At 43.6% G+C, this 12,023-nt stretch overlaps 1 protein-coding gene across 2 annotated transcripts; it reads right to left on the reverse strand.

Annotated features, from left to right (window-relative positions):
- Positions 1–215: 215 nt before the first annotated feature.
- LOC100026217 (SCAN domain-containing protein 1-like) lies at positions 216–9,867 on the reverse strand. 2 transcript variants are annotated; one of them, XM_056825914.1, is made up of 4 exons: positions 9,540–9,867; positions 7,790–7,880; positions 4,936–5,000; positions 216–871 (listed from the first exon to the last, which is right to left on the reverse strand). In XM_056825914.1, the coding sequence occupies exon 4, from the start codon at positions 827–829 to the stop codon at positions 380–382; it is 450 nt and encodes a 149-aa protein (XP_056681892.1). In that variant the 5' UTR covers positions 830–871; positions 4,936–5,000; positions 7,790–7,880; positions 9,540–9,867; the 3' UTR covers positions 216–379. The 2 variants fall into 2 exon arrangements, with proteins under 2 accessions (XP_056681892.1, XP_056681893.1); XM_056825915.1 differs by lacking the exon at positions 7,790–7,880.
- Between the last annotated feature and the right edge of the window lie 2,156 nt (positions 9,868–12,023).

Genomic DNA, 12,023 nt, shown 5'->3' on the forward strand with positions numbered 1-12,023 from the left:
TTTGAACTCAAAAAGGTGTTGTTTTTTTCAAACTTTAGACCTAGCCACCTCTTCACCATGCCACCTAAACTGCCCCCTGGCATCCCTGAGTGGGCATAAGTACCAGAACCCTAATCCTAATCTTTAGCCTCCCCTCCCAATCTACCCCCCAATATTATTTCACCTTTCCCAAACAGTAATCACTAGGCACCCACTTAATCACCCTAATACCAGGCTCATTCAAAACCAAACTTTAATATGGTGCCTGAAATCCAAGTGAAGGTGCATCCAGAAATTAAAAAAATAATAATAAATAAATCTTAAACTGTCCAAGAAGAGTGTCGTCGGCAGGGATTGGATTATTTCTTGTCAGGCTCCATGGGCTTTTATAGCCAGTGTTTCAGCCATCCGTCTTCGGTCTCTGGACCAGGGTTTGGAGTTCCTCCGGCATGACGGCCTGGAACTGTTCCTGTACGAGCAATTCTATCATCTGCTCCTTTGTGTGCACATCTGGGTCCAGCCACCTTCGGGAGAGCTCTCGAAGTCTCTGGAGCAGCTGCTGGGGCCCAGCCGCATCCTCGTATCGGAAGCCTCTAAACCTGCGCTGAAAGCTCTCCTCTTGGGCCCCGCGATGCTGGAGGCTCTTGGGGATGGCGCTGTCCGGGTCCCGGATAGAATCCTCCTCTCTGTTCATGGCCAGGGGCTTGGCTTCTTCTAGTGGAGCCTGGAAGGCAGCAGCTTCAGTCACCAGCACTTCTGGCTTCTCAGGCAATGCTAAGTTGGGAGAGGACTTCGCTTGCCCATCCTGGGTTTCTGCCCCAATCTCTACGGAACAACCTTCTCCCTCCATTCAAAAATCAAGGGAAGAGAAACTCCCAGAAGCCTTTGAAAGCTGATGAGACAAAGACAAGTATTAGCAGAATGTACCGAGCTGACAAGCTATCTAATTCTCCTTGAGTTGGCCCCACTGCTCACCCCGTTAACCTCCCCGACTATAAAATAATTTAAATTAATTAGTAACTAATTAAATTAAATTAGATTCTTAATTTAATAAAGCCACAAGAAATTCTATTATTCTTTTCTGGCTAGCCTCCTTTTTTAAGCCCTTCCCTTCTGTCTTAGAATCAGTACTATGTATTCCTTCCAAGGCAGAAGTGTGGTGAGGGCTAGGCCATGGGGGTGAAGTGACTTGCCCAGGGTCACACAGCTGGGAAGTGTCTGAGGCCACATTTGAACCCAGAACCTCCTGTCTCTAAGACTGGCTCTCAATGCACTGAGTTACCCAGCTGCCCCCTAGCCTCCTTTTTAATAAAGTCTCTTTAAAACCAAGAAATTCTACTTTCAGAATTCCAGGGACCTCAGTGGTGATCTAGAACAAACTATATGAGAAAGGCATTGTCAGGATTCTTCTTTTGCATTCTCTGACAAGTTTTCTTTTCTTTTTTCTTTTTAAAAACCCTTCCTATCTCTCTTAGAATCAGTACTGTGCATTGGTTCCAAGAATAGCAGCCTGAGCTAGACAATGGGGGATTAAGAGCCTTGCCCAGGGTCACACCACTAGGAAATGTCTGAGGCCACATTTTGAACCCAGGACCTCCCATCTCCAGACCCGGCTCTTGATCTGCCACACCACCTAGCAGCCCCTATGACAAATTTTCGGAAAACTAAGGTATGAGTTTCCTTTGAGCTTACCAGGTCTATGGAAACTGACCATGATCTTGTGCATTTGAATGGAAATACCATTGCATGTAATTGTTGGATTACAATTAAGAGCTCAAAATGAATTTGAAATGTATTATGTGAAATCATTTCACAACAGGTCCCGAAGTCAATATATCATAAATGTTTCTTATTCATATTGAAATATATCACAAAAATAAATCGATTAAAAGACAGGTCTAGAGAGAGCCGGGCATGATATTTATGGGGCACAAGGGACAGAGCCCTAGACCTGGAGTCAGGAAGACCCAGGTTCCAGCCCAGGCTAAATGTGGCCCTGGACAAAGATCCTTGCCTCAGTTTCCCCAACTGTAAAATGGAGATAAAGCAGCCCCTACTTTACATTACAGGATTGTTGTGAAGGCTGGCAGCCAGGGGACACGAAGCCCTCTGGATGATATTGTCTAATGAAGGGCTAAGATTCAGGCACCCAGTAACCCTGTGAGATTGTGGATTCTGGTTCAGTTCAGTTTCAAAGCAAGACAGGATATATTTGATGGAAAGGAATGAAATGAGACTAAAAACAACCAACAGAGCTTTCCCTTCTTTCTTTGGAGACACACAAGACTTGGACTGTGGTAGGAAACACCCCCCCCCAAATACATACACCCTGGGGTGAGGGGGAGCTATAGGTGTCCCCAGAAACTGCTCCCCCCCTTCAAAACTCCCAAATAGTCAGCAGCAAGCAAAATAAGAGGCCAATCTTGCTCTCCCATAGAACAAAGGACCGCAAGGCCAAATGCCCACAGTAGGGTTTCCCTCCTGAATAATTGTGTTGTTGCTCAGGTGGGTTTGAGTCTTCATGACCCCCCAGGACCTCCGTAGAGGAGAAAATCAAAGCTGAAAAAAGAGTTATAGAAAGGGCATATGGTACCTGGAGATTTCATCCACTCATTTCTCTGCCCCAGCCTTCCAAACCCAATAGCTACAAGGCTGAGAGCTCTGGAGGCACTCACAAGACCAACAGAGAGCCAGGCCTGGAGATGGAAGGTTCTGGGTTCAAATGTGGCCTCAGATACTTCCTAGTGATGATGTGACCCTGGGCAAGTCACTTAACTCCCAATACCAAACCCTAACTGCTCTTCTACCTTGGACCCAATACATAGTATTTATTCTAAAATAGAAGGTAAGGATTAAAGAAAAAGGAAAAGAAAGACTTCCCAACAATTGGGGGAGTGGTGAGGAATTTAAAAGTAGAATGGGATGCCTAGGGAGATCTTCAAGGACAGTCTGAATGGTCCCTGAGGTTCCTGCTGGTGGTGAAAAATTCTATGATACTACATGTATATTCAAATAAAATAAATATACAATATCAATATATAAAATTATATATAAATATATTTTATATTATAATATAAATTATATAAATGTATAATATATAATATATAAATATATAAATAAAAATAATAAATAAATATATAAAAATATATAAATAAAATAAAAACCTTGTTAGTAAAACTGAAAAGAATTCAAATCCTGCCTCATTTACTAGATATATAGCCCTGGGCAAGTCACTTAACTCCAAGGCTTAGACCTCATCATTCTTCTGCCTAGGAAACAATATATTGTACTGATTCTTTTTCTTTTTTTTTTTAAACCCTTACCTTCTATCTTTGGCTCCAAGGCAGAAGAGTGGTAAGGGCTAGGCAATGGGGGTCAAGCGACTTGCCCAGGGTCACACAGCTGAGAAGTGTCTGAGGCCAAATTTGAACCCAGGACCTCCCATCTCTAGGCCTGGCTCTCAATCCACTGAGCTACCCAGCTGCCCCCTATTGTATTGATTCTAAAACAGAAGGTAAGGGTTCTTTTAAAAATCTGGAGACCCCAAGTTTGCCCCAGTTCCCCAGAGAATTCACCCCGAGGGAAGTCTCAGACTCCCCAGTTTCCAACTGAACAATATACCTTAAAGTACTTGAGAATCCCAGCTTGGGTGGGGCTAGCAGACCTAAGCAAATGTTAAGTACCCTTTTAGTCTAGGAAGTTTCCCCCCATAGAATCAGAGATCCTTGCCAAGAAGACCAACACAAGTGCAGGGACCATCCTTTTAGTATCCATGTAAAGTAGGCCACTCCCTGATACCCCAGCCTCCTTCCCAAGCAAGTTAGTATCCAGTCAGTGTAGTGGGGACCTCTCATTTCCTTGTAACCATGGTAATGTCAATCATACTTCCCAGTCCTAAATTGCCCAAATGGCATGAGTCCCCAAATTCTATTGTTCTTCGGAGAATCATCTAGCACAGTGATTCTCAGAGATACTGTCAACAGAGTGCCAAAGTCTTTGGCTCTGGGTGGTTTTTAGGCATTTGACTCTTTAGCAGCCGAATATTGAACATTATATCTCTTTCCTAATTAAAGACTTGGTTTTTCTGACTACTTTAGTAGTTCTGTTTTTCCCAGACTAACAAAATCAATAAACATTTATTAAGCTCCTACTATGTTCCAGGTACTACTAAGTACTAGGAACAAAAAAAGAAGCTAAAACAGTCCCTACTTAGCCTCAAGGATCTCACAATCTAAAGGGCAAGAATCAAATATTGCATCTATAAAACAAACTATAACAATGTAATATAAACAAAAAATAAAAATATAAAACAATACAATATCAAAATAAATTTAAAATATATGTAAAATAAAAATAGGATAGAATATAAAAATATATAACATGAATTTAAAACATGTAACAAAGAGGCTAGAATATAAAAATATATAACATGAATTTAAAATATATAATATATAAATAGAATAGAATATAAAACATTTAACATGAATTTAAAACATGTAATATAAAAATAGGATAGAATATAAAATATACAACATGAATTTAAAATATTTATATAATATAAAATTAGGATCTATTAAAACATGTAATAAATTTAAAATATTTATACAAGAACATGACATAATATAAATTTAAAACATTTCCATAATATAAGAATAGGATATAATAGTAAATAGAAAATAATTAAGAGAGAAGGCACTAGAATTAACAGGGGTTGCTGGTAGTACCTGTGAAATAGATGCCCCAACTGGCCCTGATATACCTCGTCAGTTTCAACCTGTGTACTCCAGAGATGAGAGAAGTAAAGAGTTTCCTCTTCCTTCTACCTAGCCATCAGGGATATAGTCCTTGAGAATAACAGAAAGGGATGACAGGTTTCCCACCCCCAAACTTCTCTGGGGCTTCAGGGAATGGAATCCTGCTTTAAAAACCAACAAAAAAACATTCAAAAGAATTTACCTCTTTCCAGATTTTCACTAGATGTGAGATTTCTCTTTTGGATCAGCAGCTCAAACCTCCAGGACCTGGGAGAAAAGAATCTAATGAGGCTGATTAGAGGAAGCTCTAGATTAGGAGTATTCCCTACACCCTTGGGTGTCCAGCTTTGGGAGAAAGGCACCTCCCAGGAGAGGGGGAAGGAGAAAGCTGAAGAGTCACCAGGGTGGGGGAAGGGAGGAAAAAGAAAAAGAATATAGATCACCTGGTCTAGGGAACTTTAGAATAACAAAGACTTTCCCACAACCACTCCTAGCTCCTCAGGAGAAAAGGGCAGGTTTTTAAGGGAGGGAAGGAAGGGAAGGAAGGGAGGAAGGGAAGGAAGGGAGGAAGGAAGGGAGGAAGGAAGGAAGGAAGGAAGGAAGGAAGGAAGGAAGGAAGGAAGGAAGGAAGGAAGGAAGGAAGGAAGGAAGGAAGGAAGGAAGGAAGGAAGGAAGGAAGGAAGGAAGGAAGGAAGGAAGGAAGGAAGGAAGGAAGGAAGGAAGGAAGGAAGGAAGGAAGGAAGGAAGGAACTTTCTTTAAGTGAGCAGGAGTGGCTAATGACACTAAGATCCACCATAGAAATTACACCAAAAACTTGACTTAAAATTCCCTCACCTGATGCCTCCAATAAGATAAAAGGAGACTAAGACCTAATTTAATATGTCCAAAATTGAAATAATAATTTCCCTTAAAAAGCAGGTCTGATCACATCATCTCCCCCATCTTCCATTTCAATCAGTTCCTAGGGTTCCCAATCCTTTCTTTTTCTAAAAACTCTTACCTTCTATCTTAAAATCAGAATTGTGTAGTGGGCTAGGCAATGGGGGTTAGGTGACTTGTCCAGGGTCACAAGTGTCCAAGACTGCTTCTGTCTCCAGACCTGGCTCTCACTCCACTGAGTCACCTAGCTGCCCCAGTTTCTGATCCTTTCCAGGATCTAATATAAAATCCTCCATTTAGCTTGTAAAACCCTTTCCGACCTGATCCCCTTCCTCCTAACTTTCCAGTCATCCCACACATGACTTCCAATGAAAGATCCAGGGCCACTTGAGTCTCTTTTTGCTATTCCTCTAAAAAAGAACGACCATCTCAGACTTGAAGGGAAGCAGGACCAGAACACAGCACACAGTAACAGCATTTTTTTTATGAATAACCTATTATTATAAGTCATATTCTCAGCAATACACAGATGCAAGCCAATCCCAGAGACTTGTGATGAAAAAAATGCCATCTTTCCTCTGAGAAAGAGTCTGAATGCAGACTGGAACATCATCTATCTCATGTTCTTTCTTCTTTTTTTTTTCCATTTGAGATCTTTTCTATAACCTGACTAATATGGAAAGTGGTTTCACATGTAAAATCCCTATCAAATTGCTTACCATCCCAGGGAGGAAAGAAAGGTGGGAAGGAAGGAGAGAATTTGGAACTCACATTTTTTTAAAATGAACATTAAAAATTGGTTTTTACATGTAATTGGAGGGAAAAAAGGAACCTCCATCTCCAGACCGTTTTCAGGAGTTGTTCTAAATACCTGGAACTCTCCCACCTCATCTCAGACTCCTTTCAAGCCTCAGCTAAAATTCCACCTTCTATAGGAAGCTTTCCCCAGGCCTCCTTATAGCTAGCACCTTCCCTCGATTATTTCCAATTTGTCTGTCAGGATGTTGGGTCCCACCTGGGTCTGGGGCTCCCCCAGGGCAGGAGCTGTTTTTTTAAGACTACAGGAAGCCGCCAGGGACTGGAGGATGCAGAGCTTGAGGGCCGGAGTTCCAGGCCTGGGGGACACCGGGAGGAAATGGCTGGGATGGAGAAGGGGGTACCTGAATGGCAGGGTGGAAGGGAATAAGCTGTAAGAGGCCTGACAAGGAAGGAAGGGCCCAGACTGAATCCCTGCCCTGCTTCCACTAATCCAGTCTCCATACAAACAAAATTTTAGGGTCATGAAGTGGGTTTTTCTCTGAATCACAGCAAGGCTGAGGTTTCATAATCTTTTTTTTTTAAACTTATTTTCTGCATTAGTAATAACTCAGAGAGAAGGGCAAGGTTAAGTCACTTGCCCAGGGTACACAGCTAGGAAATAACTGGGGCCACATTTGAACCCAGGACCTCCAGTCTCTGGGCCTGGTGTTCTATCTACTGTGCCACCTAGCTGCCCTATTGGCATGGGCATTGTACCCCAAAACTATAGAAGTGTTTCAGGCAAACTATAAGCAGGGAAATTCCTTTGCTCCCCTCTATCCTTGTGACCCCAAAACATCTGATAACTCTGATAAGAGCCTGAAAGGATTTTCCTCCTGGGATGGGCCTTTAGATTTGAGATGGACAGACACACCTCCCTGATACCATCAAGTTGTATCTCAGACATCCGTCTGTCTTCTAAACGAGGAGGGCCACCCCTGTGTCTTCAGGCAAACCTCCCCCTGCCCACGCCTCAGTGCACACCACCAGAGTCACATCTTCACTGTTGTAAAGAGTCTAAAGACCCCAGAACTGATGCTATCTGGGAACAGCCTCCCATCATGCTGCTCCCTCTAGGAGGCTCCCTTCCCCCTCTGCTGCCCTCCTGGCCGTATTCAACAGTGCCTTCTAAGGTAATAAATTTCTCTTTTTATTTTTAAGCTAAGTTTCAGAGACTTGCATCCTTGCACAAGGTGGCCTTCCTGAAGCCGGGGGTTCACCTCAAGCCCCCCACAATCTAAAAAAAATCAAAGGACAGTGGAACAAAGTTAGAAGGCTGATGGAGGTAGCAGAAATGATTCTTTGAGGCTTAGCAGCCAGGGTTTGGTCTATACAGAGAAAAAAGCTTACATATTATATTATCAGAAGAACTGGTTACCTCAAAATTTCCAAGGAAGAAGCCCAATGCCTGGCTTACCCAGAGGGTCTTTCCCCCCACAGAGGACAAGAAGCACCCTAGAAGGGAGAGACTACATAGAACAGAATTTGTACTTAATAAAATGCTTGTGAAGTATTCCATTTGGCATTTAAAGCTTCATCTTACCCTCCCAAGCTTTCCTAAGCTCAGACCCTGGTCAACCTGGGGTTCCTCAAATACAAGGAGGCTACATCTCCTAGCTCCTCTTGGTCTGGCTGAACCCTAAACCTAAATCCATCCATCCATCCATCCATCCATCCTTCCTTCCTTCCTTCTCACCCTTCCTTCCTCCCTCCATTCCTTCCTCCGTCCTTCCCTCTCTTCTTTCCTCCCTCCCTTTCTTCTTTCCTCCTTCCTCCCTCTCTTCCTTCCTTCCTTCCCACCCTCCCTCCCTCCATCCTTCATACCTTCCCCCTCCCTCCTTTCTTTCTTTCTTTCTTTCTTCCTCCCTTCCTTCCTTTCTCTTTCTTTCTTCCTTCCTTCTTCCCTCCCTCCCTCCCTCCCTTCCTTCCTTCCTCCCTTTCTCTTTCTTCCTCCCTCCCTCTTTCTTTCTTTCTTTTTCTTTCTTCCTTTCTTCCTTCCTTCCTTCCTCCCTCCTTTCTCTCTCTCTTTCTTTCTTTTTCTTTTTTTCTTTCTTCCTTCCTTCCTTCTTCCCTCCCTCCCTTCCTTCCTCCCTTTCTCTTTCTTTCTTTCTTTCTTTCTTTCTTTCTTTCTTTCTTTCTTTCTTTCTTTTTCTTTCTTCCTTCCTTCCTTCCTCCCTCCTTCTTTCTCTCTCTCTTTCTTTCTTTTTCTTTTTTTCCTTTCTTCCTTCCTTCCTTCTTCCCTCCCTCCCTCCCTCCCTTCCTTCCTTCCTCCCTCCCTCCATTCCTTCCTTTCTTCCCTCCCTCCTTTCCTCTCTTCCTTCTTTCCCTTCCTTTGTCTTAGTAACAATTCTAAGCCAGAAAGGCATGTGCAGGACAAATGGGGTCAAGTGGGGCCCAGAGTCACACAGCTAGGAAGGGTGTTTTTACAAGATTTTACTCAAATCCCACCTTCTATAAGAGGCCTTTTCCAGCCCCACCAGCTGTTAATGCTGTCCCCCCCCCCCCCCCAGGTTACCTTCCCTCTATTCTGTATATTCCTCATACAGGTCTGGTTATTTGCATGTTAGAGGGAAAGATAGGGGAGGGATTTCCCTCTGCACCCCCAAATCATAAGATCATAGATGGAGAGCTGGAAGTGCCTGGTACACAGCAGGTGCTTAATAAATGTTTATTGCTTACTGATTGATTATTGGTTGGAACCTCAGGAGCCACCTAGGCCAACTCCAACCCACTCCTTCCATTTTAGAGATAAAGGAAAAAGCCCCAGAGCGAGCTTGAAGTACTGTTAAGACAAGGAGGTCATATTTATTTGCAATGCACTTTGTCCATGGTAGGATATTGCTATGACAACGGATTCCAGAACTGGTGTCCAGATGGATCTAGAACTAGAAAGGGCCTCAGAGGCCCTCCATTACAGAAGACAGAACTGAAGCCCCAAGGCGCGGGGTCAGGTGACTTGCCCAAGGTCTCGCGACTAACCAAGAGGTCTACATGGGAGTGGCACTGGCAGCTTCTCGTTGGGGCATTCTTGCACTGGACAGGGGACAGCGGTGGGAGCGCACAAAGAGAACAGCAGAGCCCAGCAGAATTAATAACTGACCAAGATTATATACAACTAATGAACTCACCAGAGGCAGAACTTGAACTTGTGTCCTCGGACTCCCAGCGCAACCCTTTGCACCTTAGCAGGCTAGGCAGAGATCCTCAGGGAAAGGCGGGGAGGGAGGAAGGGAGGGGCCGGCTGTCAGCAGCTTCCTGGGAGGGGACAGAGCCAATACCTGCCCTGGAAATGAGTCCGGGTCAGAGCCATCACCCAGAGGGCGAGGAAGAGCAATGGCTACTGGAAGACTCCGGGCTGGAAGTGGAGTCTAATAAACCGGAAAAGGGTCCAAGACTAGAGGTGGAGGGTAGCCCCTCTCGCGTAGGACCACCCCACGACTCAGCCATTGGCTGAAGCTCCTTTATTTTAACTCTTGTAGGCTCCCAGGACTGGCTTTACGAGGCAAAAGGGGACGTGCCTGAGGTCTCGATCAATCAACATTAATTAAGCTCTTTCTATGTGCCAGGCACTGTGCTAAGCACAAAGTAGGCTCCCGGGCTCCCCTGGGCTGGTCCTCTTTAAAAGCTATAGATTTGTCAAGGTGAGCCCTCTTCACCAGGAACTCCCTTCTTCATAGCTCTGGTCCCAAAAAGATCCTAGAAGCAAAAGAGATCCAGAGATCTGGTCCTGAAAAGATCCAGAGATCTGGTCCAGAAAAGACCCCAGAGGTGATGGAGATCCAGAAATCTGGCCCAGAAAAGATACCAGAGATGATCGAGATCCAGTGATCTGATCCTCAAAAGATCCAGAGATCTGGTCCAGAAAAGATCCCAGAGGCCATAGAGACCCAACGATCTGATCCAGAAAAGATCCAGAGCTCTGGTCCAGAAAAGATCCCAGAGGTGATAGAGATCCAGGGATCTGGTCTAGAAAAAATCTGGTCCAGAAAAGATCCCAGAGGTGATGGCGATCCAGGAATCTGGTCCACAAAAGATACCAGAGATGCTTGAGATCCAGTGACCTGATCCTGAAAAGACCCAGAGATCTGGTCCAGAAAAGATCCCAGAAGTTATAGAGATCCAGAGATCTTGTCCAGAAAAGATCCCAGAGGCGATAGAGATCCAGTTATCTGATCCAGAAAAGATCCAGAGCTCTGGTCCAGAAAAGATGCCAGAGGCAAAAGAGATCCAGAGATCTGGTCCAGAAAAGATCCCAAAGGCGATAGAGATCCAGGGATCTGGTCCAGAAAAGTTCCCAGAGGTGATAGAGATCCATTAAACGTTTTTGAGTAAGGGAGATTTGTGCTTTAAGAGTATCTATTTGGCCAGTTGGAAGGAGGAAGAGATTGGGAAACAGATAGACATAACAGGAAATAACTGTAATTAGAGAGAGGAGACCAATTCAAGAGATGTTTTGGAAGTAAAATGGACAAGACTTCAATATGAAATTGAAGGAGAAAAACTTCAGGATATCTTCAAGATCGTGATGGTGACTGGGACAACTATTTCTCTACCAAAAAAAAGGGAGGGGGGGGAATTTTGTAGGAAAGATGTGCTTGGGGAGAAGGATGATGAGTTCTGGGATGGGTGTCCTGAGTTTGAAAAAACCCCAAAATGTCCAGCCCAGCAGGCATTTGTTGAGAGATGATGAGAATTCAGGAGAAAGATTTGAGTTAGCTAGCTAGCTAGCTAGATTTTGGAATTTTTTGTCTAGGGAGAATTATTTAATTCATGAGACCAATGAGATCACCAAGGGAAAGAGAAGAGAAGGACAGAATCTTGCTTAGTTGGCAGGATGGTCGTCCCGCAAAGAGGAAAGAGCAAAGTGACAGAAAAATTTATGCAACAAGTTTACATTGTAAAGGGCATCTTCATCTTCATGACTCTGTCCTATCCCCTCAATAGGAGAAACATGATTCCCATTTTACAGCTGGAGAAAATAAAGATTTGCAGAATTTCCCAAAGCTAAGGCAACTAACCCCTCTTTCTATCACTCTGTTTTGGATCTTCTGCTTCCTAGACCTAGATCTATGTGTATTGGACCCTGGAAGGTCCAATAGCCTCAGCTCTTGTGTCCAGTCCTCTTGACTTATTGTTCAGTCCTGTCTGACTCTTTGTGACCCCATTAGGAATTTTCTTGGCAGAGATACTACAGTAGTTTGCCATTTCCTTCCCCAGCTCATTTGACAGATGAGGAAACTGAGGCAAACAAAATGAAGGGACTTGCCTAAGGTCACACAGTTTATAAGTGTCTGGGACTGGATCTGAAGTCTTCCTGATTCCAAACATGTTGCTCTAGCCATTAGACCACCAAACTGCCTGAGAGTCCAATCCTCTCATTTTACAGATGGACAAACTGAGACCCAGAAAAGTTAGGGACTTGCCCAAGATCATATAGGTAATAAGCATCAGAATTAGGATCTGACTTTTCACTATACAACACAGCCTGATGATAGATGAATGGATTTTGATTTTTAAAGAAAAAAAAAGGAAAGCACAGGTGCTCAGTATCAAATAAAAAAAAATTTTTTTTAATTTAATTTAAAAAATCAAATCTAGTCCTTTCTTTAAAG

The sequence above is a fragment of the Monodelphis domestica genome, chromosome 4 (genome assembly GCF_027887165.1).
Source record: "Monodelphis domestica isolate mMonDom1 chromosome 4, mMonDom1.pri, whole genome shotgun sequence".
In the NCBI taxonomy this organism is placed as follows: domain Eukaryota; kingdom Metazoa; phylum Chordata; class Mammalia; order Didelphimorphia; family Didelphidae; genus Monodelphis; species Monodelphis domestica.

Bases quoted from the DNA above. Each gene is read 5' to 3' on its own strand.
- LOC100026217 (XM_056825915.1), bottom strand. From the start codon at position 829: ATGGAGGGAGAAGGTTGTTCCGTAGAGATTGGGGCAGAAACCCAGGAT.